We start from the raw sequence: 19,658 nt of genomic DNA, 5'->3' as shown, positions 1-19,658 counted from the left end.
AATAATGGGGGAATCACTAGTATTATAGGGACCTACACCAATTAAGCAAGTAGCATAACAATTTATTCAAAAACATTAAAATGCATGTAACAACCAATTTGAACTTCATTAGCTACAATATGTAATGCATATGGACATGGTGCTCATGAGTATGTAGTTGTTCAAAGGATAAATGCCCTATCTACAACTCTAGTGCCTCATTGTCCATTAGTTAAAAGGTTGAGGAACATGCATAATAGTAATTTAGAGGTGGTTTATAAAGCAAATGGGATCATCTTCTTTCAAACTTATCAAAATTAACTCTGAATGGTTTGATTATTCCCCTATCGTTGCAATATCTTCTACAAAAGTTGAGGAACATGCATAATAGTAAGTTAGAGGTGGTTTATAATGCGGATGGGATCATCTTCTAATGCAGATGGGATCATCTTCTTTCAAAATTAAAATGGTTTCATTATTCCCATATCCTTACAATATCTTTTACATGTGAACAGATTTTTCTGCCAGTCTTGCATGGTTCAAATACAAGTTGAGACTAACACAACGAATAGTAATGTAAGAATGAATAATGCTCATGGAATTGTTTTAAATTTGCATGAATTAATTATTACATTAATAAATACAAAATAACATTAATTTATGTACCTTGTCTTAAAAAAAAATCATATTACACAAGATGTCATCAAGTTTAAGGTGTCATTAACTTACTTGATTATTACCTTTATTTAGCTATTCCTGAATAGCCAATAGCCATTTTAAACTCAGTTCTCTCTTGTATCTAGACTAGGATAGGACTTTAATATGAAAAATTGTTTGTTATAAGCTAGGCTTCAAAGATTCTATGTTTCACTTTTGATTATTAAATTCTATTCTTATATTAGAAGTGTTTAGATTGTTTATCAAATCCAAGAGGTCCATTCCGGTCATACTAGACTGAACTATTGGCTATTGGCTATTTTATTAGACGAACTACTTGTCCTAGTTGCCCAAACATCTATGTAATTACTTTTATCTAATGTTTTCTCTTTTTCCAAAATTGCACAAAAAATTGAGTTATGGCAAATAACATGTTCTAATTATTATTTCTATGAATAATCCTTTATATGTGTGGGGTGGGGGAAACTTCACTATTAAAATGACAAAATAACATTGTTTTACTTAAAGTGCTAAATTTCAACACACCTTTCAATATTTCAAGGAGTTGTAGTGCAAAGCCCTTCAGAGTAGAATAAACACTCCTCAAATTTGATCACTAATAGGCTTTCAAGTTTCATAAAAGCAAAACGTTACAATTACTATGGTAAACAGGGTTCTTGCCTTGTTCTGCTCAAACACTGACGTATGTGCTTAAGAATGTCACCAATTTTAATAGATACAAGTCTTTTTTGATACAATAAAATGTGAAAAGCTATTTTAGCGATCAAACTCCACCCCAGAGGCTACATAAAATATAGATTCCTCCAAGTCAACAAGATCATCACAGGCAAGGCCAATTAACAAATACAATGGAGACGTTTATGTGTTGTTATAGTGTAGAAGGTATGACTGGAGGCCAAAGTCATATTTTCATAGTAAATCTCTTTACGTTCAGAGGAATATCTTCTTCCTCGGAGAATTTTATGTCGATGACTGTTCATGTTAGCAGAGTATGTTCCATAATAATATCAGATGAAACAACTGATAATATTCTGTGTGCACGATAGAATTTGTGATCAATGCCTGAAGTACTGCACACTAACAAATTCCTACCCTGCTCCCAACAATCACAAATAGTGAATCCACCAAACATTACAGTCACTACAGCTTCAGCCATACCATGCAAAAATCTGTTTCAGTAATCTTGGCCATTTGTATAGTGAATTGAGAAATCGTCAATTTGTTACATGCTTCAGAGGAGAGAAAAATAATGGTTGACAAGCAGGCAGACTGCATAATATTCTGCTGACTTGGAAAGAATGAGATACATTATCTGGCAGATCTTGGAAACCTATAATCTGAACTGTCACCGTCTCCATGATCATCTTTTCTTTGCTTGAGTCTCTCAAATATGCTATCTAAAGATTCAGTTGTAGAAATCTGTGACCTGGACTGCTCTCTTTCCAGAGTTTGTCGTAATGGTACAAATCCTTTGGCTCCTAGACTGGCCTTTATACCCTGTAGACTTGACTTCATTGATTCCCACTTTGTAGCTAAACCAAAAGGAATATCTAGCTGTTTTCTGTTATCTGACGAATTTCCAGAGTTGCCAACCTGGACAGCAGGTCTTACATCTGATTTGTGAGGTTGCATCGATCCTGATGGAGGATACGAAAGCTTGTTCTGATGTTCCCTCAGAGGAGCGTACTTAGCTGCAATAGCACCCTTGCTGCCATACACTTGGTGATCCTCTTTCAGGATCTTTGACTGACTACCTTTGCCATCTTGTTTCGTTGTGATCAGACTAGCTGTTGATGTTTTCATTTCCATCTCAGTCTTATTCCGAACATCATCAACACTCCATGTTGATTTCTAGACAAACATTCAAAATAAAGGTATGAAAACCTGACAGATGAAACATAGGCATATAAAGACATAACATTGTATACAATTTTCTTGCATAAAGATATCACACAAGAATATCATTTACCTTGGGGATATTGTCAGCCTCAATGTCTTCACTCCAATTGTTGAAGTTTCGGGCCAATGGAACAACATTTTCTCCAACCACAAGTCCTTGTTCCAGCCATTGACGCTCTGAAAATGTAGTTAACATTGAAAAGTAAAACAATATTGTAATGTACACATCTATCTCCTGGGTCAAAATATATAAATTACCCTCAACATACTCCATGTACTGAAATCCTTTAACAGAGATGCAAATTCTCTGCAGTAAATTCGTTGATGAAATAACTAACAGCTATTTGGCATTTTAATTGAGAACAATTCTGAAAATGATAAAGCAAAGATTAAGTTGTCTAATACGAAGGAAATGAAGCTAAACTCTACCTGGATTAAGTCCAAAGACAACCAAGTTTTGGAAACAATTATTAAAAAACCAGCTGGTTGAACTACAACCAATACGAAAGACTAGATTCTTTCACAAACTCAAAAAATTTGGAATTCAAATTTTACAAACCCTATTTATAATAAGAGCCAAATACAGGAAATACGACAGAAAAAATAGAGTAACATGAGAATCAATTTATCAAATAGCCATAATAAAAATGATAAACGAAGGCAGACTAGAAGAGCATTAAGGCCATTCACTTGTTAGGAGCAATAAATGTTTTCCACTTGCACTCAAGGTTAGTACTCTTCAAGGTCAACATCAAAGTAAGCCATGGAGAACATAATAGGGAAATGTGCACATGATAGTCCAGCAACTAAAAGAATCCATGTCACATTTTTCCTAGATGTAAAAATGCATTCAGATCACAACTCATTATAAAGAGATGTTGATTGGCTCCTCCATGTGATTGATGTGTGTCATAAGCTTTGGATCCTTGGAATATCTGTGAGGATAGCTCATGTGTAAATAATTTTCTTTGAGACCTGTGAACGCTGGATTTAAGTGCAAGAGTTCAGTTCCAGCACATCCATAGAGTACAATTGGGGATAGGGTGGACTTGTCCAAAGTCCATCCTGAGAAATTCAGCATTGACAATTCATGGTTCATTGTTGCAGGTCATCATTCCACCTAAATATTTATTCCAGAGTTGTCTATGAGGTTGGAGGGCTATATCCAGAGATGAACTTTTCCTGGGGGCATCAAGTTCACCACTATTTTAGAAGATTTTACCAGTTCAATTTTTTAGCAGGCTTCCTCATGCATATGAATGACATGCATCTTCTGGAAGTATGCATGGAAGAATGAGGATGGTTACCAGAGAGTCTCAATGTCTTGATTGCTATTTTGAGCAAGTTTCAGTTCTGATATCACACATCACAGTATCATGGCCCACTTGACAGTTCTTCAAATGGGCAATGTTACCCACCCAAGTGGATAAGCCATATAAGAAATTTTCCCCTATTCTGTTTGGCTTGCAGCCCACAGCCCTATGATTATCTACAGATAGCTAGCCTCAAAGGCCCACCATCCATGCTCCAGCAAGTGCTTTATAACATCTAACTTACTTATCAGATGAACGTGTCCCATATATTATAAGGTAAATTAATCATTTTTGTGATCAAGTGTTTTCATTTAATGTAAGGGCATTTTAGTATGAATCACAGGTTGAAATGGATGATAAAATGCGTGTGGTTTTACTCTTGTTCCCATGCTTCCGCTGGGTGATTATCCCCTACCATTACTCCAGTGTGACCTTCCCCAAGGCCTTTCTTTCCACTATCCACAAGGGAAAAAATACAATGCATTGATTGAAGTTGTCCATAGTAACCCATACGTAACACTATCAATCTTTCCCTTATATTCATGTCCCATCATCAGGTTGTATTGGTTCCCTGTATTCATCATCCTTGAGTAGAGGCCCAAAATATTTGCCCTGATATTTCCCATGGAGAAAGTAGAATTTTAGATCCCGTTCAAAATCTGGCAGACTTAACATTTTTCAGGATTTCAAGAATGGAGCGGTTTGCAACATTTCCATTGGATTCTATCATGTATGAGGGTATGGAACTAGTATTTAATAAAGAGCACCAAACCCTCTAAGTACTTCGATGCTGGTGGCATTGATTATTGAACTTCTCTATCATGACCCTAGTAAAATTGCACCTATCACTCAAAATCTCGATTTTACATGTTACGCTTTTTCTATATTATTTTAATGCTAAGGAGGTGATATTCATGATGAAGATCCCAATATAGGAAATGATTTTGACAATATGTAGGTAATTGTCGTAGCATTACCTTTTTTGGACTATAGAGGTCATCTAGAGCCTCATTTTTCATGTATTTCTGGTTCAAAGATGGACTGCATTCAGTGTTATTTTGGTTATATGCACCCTTGCTATATATATGAGAAACTTTTCATATTTGTCTATTAATGATTTGGATTCATATTGATGTACATGAATATTTATGTCTAGCCCAATTTTGAGAGCACATATGACTTTGCAGCCATAGTGTTGCCCTCCTAAGATGGGTATTGGATTTTCAGGAACCTCGACATGGTTGCATGCCCCTTGCTACACCTATAGATACTGAAAGATTGAGCCAAGAAGCCAAGGCGCTGGCCTAATTGATGTATGCCCAGATGGACCTATTACCACCAAAAGTGGGTGACCACATAGAAGAAATTTTTCTCATACCATCTCTTCCAGCAGGCAGCCAACAACCCCTGACAGCCACTAGTAGTCGATGATGATGTGTCATTCATATATCTGCCACCTGCATCAGTCATATGTTTCCAAACCCATTTGGCAAGAGTGCATGTTGGAAGGTAGGCTTTCGATCAAAAGGTACTTTATCCGTTTCGCAATCGGGTGATTATGCCTATTTGTATTTTGGGCACTTGGCATGGATTATGGGGTAACCTGGAATGAGGGGTTTTGACCGTCATTTTGTTCCCTAACGATTCACCTTAAATGGGGGTAAATTTTTCATCCTAGTCCACTGAGACCTCCATTAATGGCTTAATCTATATAGGAGGGGCACTACTTGGAAAACCTTGATTAAGATAGCGCAGTCCCATTTCTCCCTATCTATACGTACCACTTTACATCTTACATTACGAACCCCATATTACACCTCCTTTCTTCGAGTTCAAATGACCATTAGTTCTATGGGATTGGCACCATACATCCTCATACCTGGGTATGACCTGGAACTTGGCCCTGGGAGGTTGATGCACCTAAAATAAAAAGGAAAACCATATGATGGCCACAAATTAATTAAAAAAATGATGAAAATTCAAAAGATGGTCGGGACAAACACATTAGCACGTGGACAAAATCCTAGCATGAGCTCTACCTCACTCATATGGCCATCACCCAGTTCCTGAGCACATGTTGCTCTTCATGTTATGAGAAGGAACCCTTGCATGTTGTTATATATATATATATATATATATATATATATATATATATATATATATATATATTATGTAAATATAAATAATAATAATAATCATAATAATGATTAATTAGTAATTAGTGTATGTTGATGGCATTGGAAGCCAACAACAAGGAAGGGGGTCTCCCCAATGTGAAATTCTAATTAGACTCCACACCGTTTGGAGTAGGAGCCCCAACCAAGATACAACTGGTTGCCAAATTGGTGGTCTCAAAGATATAAGATGCCTTGGCTGCAAGGAACACATAAGATGACGTATACATGGCTTTGGTGATAGCAAGTGTATGAACTTTGTGAGATATCAAAAGTAATGTATGAAGGGTTCGTTCACATCAAAGGAAAATAGGTGAGGCCCTTGGAAGAAAGTAATAGTAGTATCTTAGTAGAGACACACAAGCAAAAAAAAGAATCGCTAGTTAACCTGCAAAATAGTTCACAAGATAACAACGATTGAGATAGCATAAACAAAACACATTCAACAAGATGCATACTAAAGCGAACGAATTAGCTCATTAACATTACCATAAATGAAACAACATACATTGCAAACATATAAAGAATACTCTTACAACATTCCCAACATATGCATGAACGTGTATCGACTCTCACAGCTTCTTATTATTCAGTGAAAGTTTCGAGCATACAACTACATCGATATGACACTAGCCCCAATAGTGGAACATGAAGCCAACAATTACTTCTCCAAAGAATGATATTCTTCCTATGCTAGACTAGAGAAGCCAAGGCTCCAAATCTTAGGTTCCAAACCCTTAGTTTGAGTTATGAGGTATGAAGGGTTTGTTCACATCAAAGGAAAATAAGTGAGCCCCTTGGAAGAAAGTAATAGTACTATCTTAGTAGAGACACACAAGCAAAAAAAAAGAATCGCTAGTTAACCTGCAAAATAGATCACAAGATAACAATGATTGTGATAGCATAAACAATACACATTCAACAAGATACATACTAAAGCAAACAACTTAGCTCATTAGCATTACCATAAATGAAACAACATACATTTCAAACATATAAAGAATACTCTTACAACATTCCCAACATATGCATGAAGGTGTATCGACTCTCACAGCTTCTTATTATTAAGTGAAATTTTCAAGCATACAACTACATCGATATGACACTAGCCCCAATAGTGGAACATGAAGCCAACACTTGCTTCTCCAAAGAATGATATTCTTCCTATGCTAGACTAGAGAAGCCAAGGCTCCAAATCTTACGTTCCAAACCCTTAGTTTGAGTTTAGAGCGTTTATTTATAACAAATGGGATGACTCTTCATCTCCCTTTGTGACCTTTGAACTTCCCTCGTGACTCTTGGGCTTCTTTTGTCTTTGTTCTAACTAATGGCTCTTCACATTCCACATTTAACTCTTGGACTTCCACTTACATTTACAAACTATTATTTTCAAATACAAAAGACAAAACTCCATGTAGGAGCCTAATAAGGCAAACTAAATACATTAAGCTTGAGTTTGAAGAAATTCTAACTCAAAAACTTCAACTTGTAACTTTGTAGTGACATATTGATACTGAGCTTTCTATTGTGCAATTATCTCCTCAAACTTTGCCAGAAGGTCAGGCTGATATCTGACTCTGGCCTCCATAGTATCTGGATAAATGGTTTTGGGGCTTGTCTATAACTCATTTCACAACAAGAACGACTTCATATTAACCTTAACAAGTCCAACTATATACCTCAGCATATTTTGTCTATTGATCTCCAAGTCCACCTTGGTTGTGCCCTGCCTCAGACTGTCCAAAAACTCTTCGATTTCCTACTTGATGATGTTTCTTCCCTTTGCCTTTATAAATGGTCCAACTGAAGAGATCTTGTGTATTCTAACCAAAGCATCCAAACTATTGTACAATTGTACATTCGCAGCTATTATGTTGGCCACAAAAGTATCGAGTTGTTTGTTACTCTGAATGAGCATTCTGACCTCTGCCTTATCCAATTTTGCTTCTTTCATTGTCTTTCTAACCAACTCACAAGTGCATCCCTGTACTTACGACCCCATTCTTGGATCGCGTTGATGGTTGCATGGATTACTTTCAAAGATTTTGCATTTTCTTACGACTTCTTTTGAATATCATGCAGGGGGCACCACTACCTTATGCAAGGTGATCATCTCCCATAAAGTTGCCTCATTGTGTCTCCTAATGCCTGGATTTCACCATATATTGTTGCTTGAAGTTGAAGCTCTTTCGAATAAGAATCTAAGCAAGACCCAACCATTGGATCTCAACTTGGAGATGTTCTACATGTTGTATAGCAACATCTAGATCTTTAGCCATTTGCTGATTTTCTGCCATAAAGAAATTTGTATTTGCTTTTGGAGCTCCTGCAAAGGTCATGCTTGTTGCAACAATTGTTTGTGGATTCCTCCTGGTGTCGGTAACAATGACCCTTTCAATATGGATGAGAGCAGGACCGACTAGATCGTTAGGGAAGTATTTCCTCCTTTCCTGTACTATTTTGTTCTGGAATTGGTTAAAGGTCAGGCTGGAAACATCCATGATCATGTCATCATCTTGAGGAGAGATTCCCATTTCACCACCTAGGATGTGCCCATCTATGAGGGGAAGCGAAGGATGACTTGTAATATGTTCTATAATGGGCATGATGTTAGCCTCTTGGTTCTGCTCCACCCACTCACCATCCATGTCTTGGGCCAGTATTAGCTCCTCAATTTCTTGTGCAAACTCTTGATCCTGCATTTCCATGTTCTCTTCTTCTTCTAGTTGTTTTTGCCTTTCTTCCTCTACTTGCTTCTGTCTTTCTTATTCTTCCTTTCTTTTCAGTTCTTCTTACACCTACATTTCCTCCTTTTCTTTCCTTTCATGCTCTTCCTTCTGCATCTCGGATTCCCATTGCTTTTTTTTAGAGTGATTGGATCAGTTTTGAACTTACGGCTCTGCTCCTCTCCTGAGTTATGGCAACCTTCCTCTTGTACTTGATGCTCACAAGGGTGCACTCATCTGGTTGCTTTGCTTCCTAGGTAACACTTTGTTCTGGAATCGCACTGGAAGGGCCTGCCTCATTGCCTGGTGCATGTAATCAAGAGGCATTAATTCTTTATCTTTTCCTCTTATGGCCTAGCATAGGTCACATAGAGCCAAATAAAGTGCAACTTGGCACACCGTGCCTTTCACACTCCTCTAGGATTGTACTAATGAAAATCCATTGTATCAAACTTAAGACTTTCCTATTCTTTAACGTAAAATGAAATTCTTTCCAATTATTTCCAATTAAACTTAAAATGAAATCCATAAAGGACAGGATTGATCAACAACAACTTAAAGGGGTTTACAAGATCAATTGCTCGTGGTAAAAACTACATTGGTGGACTTTAAGTGAGTAAAAATTGGCTCCCTCTAATCCCTCATCTCTAGGGTTTAGCATTACTTATAGTTTTAAGAATTAATTAATAATATCATATTCATATTTATATTAATATATTATTGTATTTGTAGGTTTTAACCTTGTACAAAAATTACCAACAAACGAATTCTAAAAAACTGAAAATATACAATGGCGAGAGCATAAAACATAAAATAGATATACACAAAGATTTTCCCCTGGATCCCAAAACTGGGGCTACTAGATTGATTTTTCATTATATTCTTTTCAATATTACAATGCATATATATATATATATATATATATATATATATATATACATGTCGAAGTATCCATAAACCCCAATCCATTAACCATGGATTAGAACATAACCGGAGTTCCCTTGACCGGATCTACAAAATACCATGGGCAGAAAACCATCATGCCCAAAACCATGTGCGAATTCCATGCACAAAACCATAGGTAGGTCCACCCAACTAATATAGGGTCCAAAAAAAAAATTCCTAGGGCGTTGCTCCACACCCCATAGATGGGGGCAGTGAACCCCCAACAAGGGGGGCTGCCACCCCCCTGTGAGCCCCCATTGCGCTCGCCGCAACCAAGGGGGCATTGGTCGTCCCCCCGACCCCTCTGACTTCGCGCATCAGGCTAGTCGTGGAAAGAATATAACACACACAACAATGTTTCATTAATATTAATAGACTAATTTATTAGTTTGTTATATTAATACTAATACAATAATCTATTATTATAATTTCATTATTAATTAATCCTATGTAGGAATTGATTAATATAGTAAGAATATATATCCATATATATATATATATATATATATATATATATATATATATATATATATGTATGTATTTTTAATAATATTACATTAATATTAATATAATAACCTATTAATAACATACTAATAACATCTTTATTATTAATATATTACCTACAACATATTAATATGGTAATATATATATACATATATATATATATATATATATATATATATATATATAAGAATTTATTTGTTAAAAAACAATTTATAAGAATAGATTCTTCAATAATAATTTATTAGATTAGACTATTCTTTAAATTATTAATACCTTAATATATACCTTAGCTATTATATATACCTATTATTATAATTTTCAAACTATGAGCCTTCTAGTTCTTAGACTTTTTAGGGTTAATTTCTTTCCTTTTGTGGGCTTTTTTCTTTCCTTCTGATTTATATTTATACTCCTTCCCTTTGCCTTCTCGCAAACGTTTTTGTCCTGATGATGGGTCCTGGTATGGACTTGAAACTTTGACTTAAAAACCAAACTGTGGAGCAAATTTCGGATTTCTCTTCTTCAAACAATCTCTTTACTCACGACAATTTCAACAGTTGCAGCAAAACTAGCATTGGGAATTTTCATTTACTCATACAAGTACTGTTGTTCAAGTATCATTAGGCGTTTCATTTGATCATTTTTCTTTTCTTCCTACCAATCCTTAGAGCACCTGAAGACATTTCAGCCGCTCGAGAACTAAATCAAACACTGCAACTTAATTTCAAATTCAAGGAATTACCATCTCATCGAAAGAAAAACCAGGAAAACCCTTAAACCACAATACGAGTGCCATCATCTTGTCCCTTCTTTCATGTCGTCTAAAACCACTGTCACCTCCTCTCCGAGCCGCTACCTGTCGACTATCCTCACGCCGCCACCATATTCCATAGCCTACTCGTCCCTATACTCGTTGCCGGTAAACTCCTCCCACATTGTCACCTGATCTCTATCGAATGTTTCTTATCTGTGTCGCTACCATCCTCTGCAACGGCCTCATCCAACCGCCGCCACACCCTGTTTGTTAAAAAATGTGGTAATAAAATGTGCAGTTGTACTGTCTAGTAGTTGTACATTCATCGTCAACTAAGTTCATAAGCAACTCATATTCTAACAAGTATCTGTATAGCCACCACGCATGGTATCACAAATTCATGTCTCTTGGATAGATATTATAATTAAAAAATTAATAATAATAATCAAGAGAAAGGGGATATTATAAAAGGTTATCATGAAAAAAATAAAATAAAGTTCAACCTACGAAATGAAACGAAAAGGGTTAAGATGTTGTAGTTATATGATAGAAAAAAGAAAAAAGTACATGTATTATCCAAAGTCCTTTTTTTAATAATAAGGTATTTTAAGAATTAAAAAGGGGAATACCTTTAAGTTTGAAATTAATTAAAAGCCTTGTTACCCACCACTAGTGGTTGACCTCATAGGAGAAAATTTTCCCCTAGATTTGTCTTCAATCGGCAGCCAGCAGCCCCTTGTAGTCACCGGATAGCTTTGATGTGCTACCATTCTCTGCCACCTGAACCATCCATTGTGTACCCTCGCTCATCTATCATGAGCGTGTCATGAGCATATGTTTGAAGGTGGGCCATCCAATCCCCAAAAGTATGACTTTTCATTATGTAATTAGGTGTTTATGCTTGTTTTTCTTAGGCACACTTGGGCGTGGATTATTAGGAGACTTGGAAGAAGAAAGGGCTTTGGTTGTACTTTTGTTCCCTTACCTCAGCTAGGGGGTTAATCCTAAATCCTAATCCCATGGGATCATCTCTTTTATTGGCTCTTAGCTTTAGGAGTGGCACTACATGGGAAACCATGATTTTGGTTGCGTGGTCCCACTTCCCAATACCATATTTTTCACTCCCCTCCGCTCATTACAAGCCCTTTTCATATTTTCCCTATCTAGGTCCACATTTGTTCATTGGGTCCACAAGGTGTCAGCCTCCCCTTCCCCTTGTCCATAGCTTGGGTCAATGCCTGGAACAATCCCTCAAAGGTTGATGCAGCTAAAAAGAAAGATAAAAGCATAATATGGCCACATACAACAGGAAATGTACCACAAAATGCAAAAGATGGTTGGGACAATAAAATTTAGCGTGTGGGTAAAAGTCAAACATGAGCTGTACCCCCTATCATTATGGCCATCACCCTAGATCTTAGGGCCCCCATGAGTGCCCCTTGCATCATTAAGGAACCCATGAATGTCCCAACCCCTAGTAGGCGATGAATTGCCCCACCTTAAGGGGTGTTGTTGTGCGGATTGACACGACAACCCTCAGACCGGGGGCTGTCACTCTGATCCCCGATCCCTCCATTTAAGCCTGTCTCCCACGGCTAAGGGGGGTAGACCCTGTGAAATGATGAAGGCCAACTGCCAAACAGTTGGGCTGGGAGACGAGATGCACTAAAATGATTTTATTAATTTGATAGACCAGTGCCTTATGAGATTGGTGCTTAAATGATTACTTGCTAGACGATATAAGAACATGAACCATAAACAGCAATCATTTATCATCAAATAATGAGAACAATGCTTTAAATATCCAGTAAAACCACAAAGTTCCTCAAATAACGATATCCAGTGACTAAAAAGAAATAAAAGCTTTAATCAATCACACAGTCATTGACTAGATACCATATGCAGCTAACATTCATGTACGAGTAAATATTCATTCCACATCAGTAACTTTTGAATCTGAACATGAAAATTTAATAACCCTTTTACGAGATTATTTAAGATTCAATTTAAACATAATGAAAATGAAATTAAAGTGGAACCCTAATCTGAAATGTAACTGTAAAAATGGTTATCAGAACATAAAAAGAACTAAGCGGTCAGCAATACGTTATACGCTACCACGCTTAACCTACGCCATACACATTTTCTTCAAAATTCAATGCAGAAACTTAAGTCCTGAAGGGAAAACGACGAGCAAACAGAAAATCTTCACGGAAATGGCAGGGTGACAAGAGCGTAAATGGAAATCGAATTACCTGCTGCCGGCGTGCAAAAAAAAAGTTTCGATGCCCACGTAACTACGTTTCAAAATATCACCTGAGGAACGCGTCCGATTGAACATCAAAATTTTTACCCTTGTTCGCATGCAGAGAACTTGTCGGCGGCAGAAGAAATGCTGGACAGTAGAGCTCGATTCGGAAGGGGAAAGGCTCAAAACGAAAAGATTAAACACGCTGGACAAACTTAGTGATACGCAGTCATAAAAAAAATCGATGAATGCCCAGAAATAACAAAATCGTGACCCTGGCTTGAAAAAACTGCGCAATACAGCTAAATGCGTGATGCGGTGACCGGAAAAGATGCAAAAAATCGCTTTTTAAGCCTGCGTATGTAAAAACGGCAGCGATGGAAGATCAGTGCTTACCTGAAGATGTTTTGAACCTCACCTGATAGCACGCAGACGATGACACGGTGATGAATATGGCAAGTGATCAGACGTTTTCCGAAGTTCCCACACGTGAATTACGCATTGACGGCTTTATTTGGAACGCTGTTTTGATTGCTGAAATTTGGTGCCTCCTTCTGAAAGTACGCAGCCGGCGGTGGGAAAACAGTCAATGGTTTTCAAATGCACTGCTATTTTAGACCGAAATGCTGGAGAGAAGGTCTGATACTTCGTGTAAACTGTAATAGCCTGTGCGATGTTCAGCCTATGCACTGCTCAGAACTCGATTTTATGATTTCAGGACTCTTGGGTTTAGTATTGCAGTGAATCAAAACTTCCAGAAAACAGTGTACGGTTTGTGGGACTCAATCCCTCAACAGCCAGTCCAGCAGATGGGCAGACAATCAGCACAGTACTAGAGAAAACCCTTTTCCCAATTTTGTCTTAGTAATCCTGCAGGAAAAGAAATCTGGCAGATATACACAAAATTTTGCAGTAAACCCTTCAAAATTTACCCAAAGTCACAAAAATTTATAGCTCTGGTACAGCCAAATTTAACAATAATTGCAGTGATATTTTCGAAATATTGGAGCTTAAATTTTGATGTGAACAGACTGAAGAAAATCTCTCATGTAAAACAGGAAAGAAATTTTAAATGATTAACCCAGGGCAAAATCAGCTGGGCTCTGCAAAGAAGAGCCTGTGGGAGTCGGCTGGTTCAACCTAGAACTTCCCCAAACGCCCACCAATATTCTTTACTAAAAAAATTTCCTGCACATCTCAAGCAACCATCAGCAAAGAGAGCAAGAATGCTGCTAGATCTCAGGAAATAATGGAGATACCTGCCATTATTTCAGAAACCCTAGCAACACTCAAACCCTAGCAAGTGAACAAGATACCTGTGCTCACAATACTCTAAAAAACAAGCTATTATTAATGGCTGAAAACTGAAATATGCAGAAAATTAAAGATCTCACAGCAATTCCAGAGAGTAACACCAGGAAGATTTGGACCCCAAAGTCTTCTTTTATTAACCAAAAATCAGATTACAAGAGAGAGCTTTTTCAGTACAGACTCACAGATCGAATAAAAAACCGTGAAATGACCCCCTAAGACCCTATATAAAGGAAATGATCCCAACGGCTAGTTTGAGTGATCCATGTTGAAGTGATCTCGACCGTCGATGAGGATCAAGACATCCCTTAATCTCATCCGTCGATTTTATTAAAAAATGATATTTTGCATGCATTCACAAAAAATATTATTACTTTATTATTTAGGGTTTTTGCTTTATTTTATGAATTTTTTATTTATTTGATTTTTTAATTTTTTAATTTTTATTTATTTTATTATTTTAGTATTTTATTTATTTTCTTAAATGGATCATTCGAACTAAGCCTTTGGAAACATCACCTAGGACCTAGGACTTAGGACTCATGAGGGGATTTACAACATTTTTCGACCCTCAAGACACATTTCATGATGACTTTTACAAATTACATCTTAAGGGGACAAACCCACTTTAACATAGACCCTCATAAACCACCCAGTTCTGCGACACAACTATAATCTAGCAGATTAACATGCTAGGATTCTCCTAAAGTTCTAATAACAAAATGCATCCCGGCTTTGGGGTCAGGTTGAAGGAAAACTCTGCCGATCGTAGATCGGTGAGACGAAAAACCTCCCGGGACGTAGATTATCATTAGAAAGTTAGGTCCACCTAGGCAATTTTACATACATGACTCTGATCTGCTTAGATTATTTACATTTCATACATGCAGACTGGGTTTACAATTAAAATGATCAAGCTGCTGATGACTGAAGGATGGCACGGACGTGTCGATCAGATGCTGCCCCTTTTTGCGAAGAAAAGGGGAATGTACTGCATGGGTAGTTGACCGGTAGTGGTCAACAAGGGGGTAATCATTGCTATATCTTACACATCATGCTCTCATCCCTTTGAGTCTTGAGCAGTAAAATAAAAGAAAAATCAATAAAAGGCAAAAGGCAAATGAAGGGTGGAAAAACATAGGTCAAGGTAACTCATGTACCACAATTGCTCCCTCCTACATTCATATACCCAAAGCATGGGCTTCCCTCATCATAGCTACCCGTGTTCCATGGCATGTGCCTTGGAGTCTTCCTTTTGTCTCCACTTCGTTCCATCATTATTTCACATGACACCTACCTCTTAAAGGGTGTACACTTTCGACTTGTCCTTCCCTTAGAGGTTGAAACCACCTAAAAGGGTCCTTCATTAACCTTTCGTACCCAGGAAGGTAACACTAGTACATGCTCAAAAGCCCAAAGTTTTGGAAGGGAAACCCACTATGAAGTCTCCATCTCTGTCGTTGATTAACAAGCTTATTTACTTAATTGCACTAATGAATCATTGTATTCAAAGGTGAGGAGACACATTGGATCTTATATAGGATTGTAGGTGAGTTTTCATCTTGGAATTGGCCTCCGTATATGGGATCCAATCCCTCCAGAGGATCACTATGGCATTTGTAGAGTAAGCGTTGAGAGCCATGGGGCCTCCATCCATGAAAAGCATTGATTGCCACACCATGGGCATTTTCAGCACCACCACCATTTGCTTGCACATGCCCGAGTTATTCAGAGATGATGATGCACTTGGACCACGCTGCCCAATCGGCTACAAATTTCACTCGACACTTGGCAGCTGATCCAAAGCCCAAAGGAGGTTATGTCTTTCGTAGGGTGACATGGTAAGGCATGTGTCATCTTCTATCCCTCATTGATGGAGCATCGACTTGATCTTGAGCCACTTGGAGATCCATGAGACCCATTTGGAGCCCACAAGGCCCAAATAGGGGTTTGGAGATAATTTGAAGCATAAGGAGGGTACCACCCTCCTCAGCGTGATTTTTGAGGTTCTCTCTCACATTCTTAGCACAAGAGGCCTCAACACTACCTCTCTAGGCCTCCACATCAGCCTAACATGGGCTTAGGAAAGAGATTAATTTAATTTTTAAAAGCTATCGTGGTTGGCTTGTAACCATGGGTGGGTTACTTAACATCTTAGGCATTTTGAGGGGCTTTGTAACTTAATTTTTGAACTCTTAATACTTGCATAAATAAATGAGACCTACTCTCATCTCAAATCATCATCACTTGGATTTTTGGCCTAGTAAAAGAATTCAAAGCTATAGTTTGTGGATGGTTTTGGAGGAATATGTAATGAATTTTGATGTTTGGATAAACTTGTCTCACTTTTGGAGCTTCTAATTGGCATTGTTATGGATGGATATATTCTTCACAATTGTGTAAGTGCTCTTCTAATGCGAATTTCTGATTTTGTAATGTCTAATGCATGGAATTAATGTCTCATGGTTGTTATTATACCATAATTATTGAATATTGTTTGGAAGTTGTGACTATTGAGAATTTTTGCATGTGTTACTCATTTGATAATGAATGAATGAATGTTCCTAGGGGACTATTGCATGTTGTCCTTGAAATTCCAATAACAAGTGTTAAAGAAGTATAAATATCTAGTTGGGGTAGTGAAGCTACTTCCATTAGGTCTCCTTATAAGAGCGAGTTGTCTATATTAAAATCTTTCATGAATCCTAACCTCCCAATGGCCATGCACTAGCCTTGAATCCTTGATGGTCATCACAACTCAATAATTTCTCTTTTTATAAATTTATGCCCTAACCCTAGACGATTAACTAGGGACTTGTTTGAATTGCATTAGAGAGGTGACTTCGAGAAACTAATTGGATAGGCTACTACATTGATGTCCTCTCTAGTGATCCTCAAGTTTTGAAGCAATTCCCATGGCTAGTTTGAGAGAAAACTCGAACCCTAGCCCATACTTTAGGGCTTATCTTGAATGTCTATGGTTAGTGGTCTTTGAAGGTCATTTGTACATCAAAACTCGAAGAAGTTCATCTCTCTTGACCTTCCTCTTCGCTACCTTGACCTAGTGTGCTCTTTGGAGGGTCTCCTCCCACAATTGATCATAAACCCTAGGTCTTGTGTGGTCCCATTTTAAGCTTCTCAAGAATAGAAAAATCTTATATAAAGGCATATAATTATCTTCCAAAGTTTCTTGAGAGGTCCTTACCACCTTTTGAGCCTTGACATTAGGCATCCTTCCCATTATTGAATATCATCAACCCAAGGTCTAGGTCCCTTCATAGGCCTTTCTTGGAGAGCCATTAGCTTCCTTTGAAGAACAAAACCTTATTTTGAGCCTCTCCTTTGAATGGGCCTTGGAAATCACATCCCACCTTATCATTGATATCATCAATTTAGGTGATTTCCTTCTTACCGCCAGTGAAATTCCGTAAAAAGTAGGGGACACTGAGTATGGTGACAATGGGTCTTTATCCCATTTTTGTCATTTGGTCTAGTATCTATCTCTTAGGTACCCCTCCTAGGACCCCTACTAGATTGCCTGGCAACAACGCAGAGAGGTAAATTAAAGGGAAAATCATTTATAAGGTACCATTATTAAACTTGAAAAGATATAAAAGCGTATTTTCGATCAACGACAAAGCGAATTCGGTCATTGAAGGAAAAATGGAGTCTATAACTGAGAATAAGGGAAGATTCCCGGAAACTTCATGAAACTCCGCTTTAGTACTATTTAAAATTAAAGGGACTCTTGCAGCAAAAGATGTTACTTTTCTATCTCTCCTACCGAAAATAAAAATTATATATACCCTAAAATAACAAACCAATTGGTGATACCTGAGTCAAATATAATCGAAAAATTAGACTTATGGGATAAAAAACAATACGACATAACCGATCTACAGTTCAACGATTGGATAAAGTTGTCATTGATGTCAATACGATGAAGCACTATTGAAGATGATGAAAACCCTAAGTACATAGATGAAACCCTAAGCCCTAAATAACTGATGTCAATCCCTAGGCACTTCTAACATTAAGAGATAGAATCATCCACCAAGAATATTTACCTTCTCAAGGATAAAAGCAAGAATCCCCTAATCATATTGATAAGACACATCTATAGTGACAACAAGCATATCCTTTCTCTATAAACGATATATGCTCCCTGGATAATGAAAAGAATCCATTAACTTCAGGAAATTCAAGAATCCATTATGAAAAGAATGTGGCTAGCTATCCTAGTATCTCATATCATGAAATTTCTCTAGCTCTGAAACCAATTGTTGGAAACACTGGGGGGGGTGAATCAGTATTTCCTTTTACAATTGTTATTTTATACCAGTTAAGATCACTTTAAAACAGAACACAAAAGAATAACTTTATTAACAAGAATAATGAGGACTCTAATCCTCTTTCACAACAATAATATGTACAATTCCTTAAGGGCTCCAACCCTACACAAAGACTCCAATTTTCGATTTTAACCCAGGCTCCAACCTGTACTACACTAAGCTCCAACTTGGTCTACTTGAGGACTCCAATCGTCTCACCAAATCAAGCTCTAACATGGTTTTCCACAAGATTACAACCTTGTGAGAGGACTCCAATCTTCTAGGGTTACAACTCTTTCATTCTTCTTCAATTCTTCAAAATAATCTCAGTGCTTCCTCAAGGCTTGCAAAGCAATCTTCAACAAATCTTGAGTGTTATCTCCACAAGGTCTTCAACGCATACCTCCAAGAATGTCTTCAATCAAGGCAACAAGTAAGCCTTCAACAGTTCTTCAATGAACATCTTCATCTGGCTTCAACAATGTTGTGGGGAGTACTACTCAAATCTTCAATCACTGTTGCAAGGGGTCTTCCGCAACTAAGCTCCAAGGATGAAGGTCAACTTCAACAACTCTAGTAGGTGTCTCCAAGACTCGTTTCACAAACCATCTTTTTCTAAGCTACTTCATTATGACTTCAGTATATAAAGGCTTCAAGGATGTCTTGACAAAGTGTCTTTAGTGGTGCTGTAAGAAAAGCTTCCAAAGATGGTCCAAAATCTCTTCAACAATTCTTCAAGGTCTATTCAAACACACCTCAAGGTCTAGTCCAATGTCTGCTTCAAAAAGGCTTCAAG

General features: G+C 37.4%; 1 protein-coding gene across 1 annotated transcript in view; it reads right to left on the bottom strand.

The window, feature by feature from the left end:
- Positions 1 to 1,561: 1,561 nt before the first annotated feature.
- The window catches only part of LOC149267510 (LMBR1-like membrane protein), a 320,754-nt gene continuing 302,657 nt past the window's right edge, over positions 1,562 to 19,658 (bottom strand). Inside the window, exons 13-14 of the mRNA XM_089433288.1 lie at positions 2,627 to 2,733; positions 1,562 to 2,508 (exon numbers count right to left, since the gene is read on the bottom strand). Of these exons, the coding sequence (XP_089289414.1) occupies positions 1,966 to 2,508; positions 2,627 to 2,733 (650 nt within the window). The 3' untranslated portion in view covers positions 1,562 to 1,965. The remainder of the gene's footprint in view (positions 2,509 to 2,626; positions 2,734 to 19,658) is intronic.

The sequence above is a fragment of the Pinus tabuliformis genome, chromosome 6, assembly GCF_031772625.1.
Source record: "Pinus tabuliformis cultivar Carrire ecotype Pingquan chromosome 6, CPIR1, whole genome shotgun sequence".
Classification (NCBI taxonomy): Eukaryota; Viridiplantae; Streptophyta; class Pinopsida; order Pinales; family Pinaceae; genus Pinus; species Pinus tabuliformis.
This window is presented reverse-complemented; position numbering and strand designations above follow the sequence as displayed.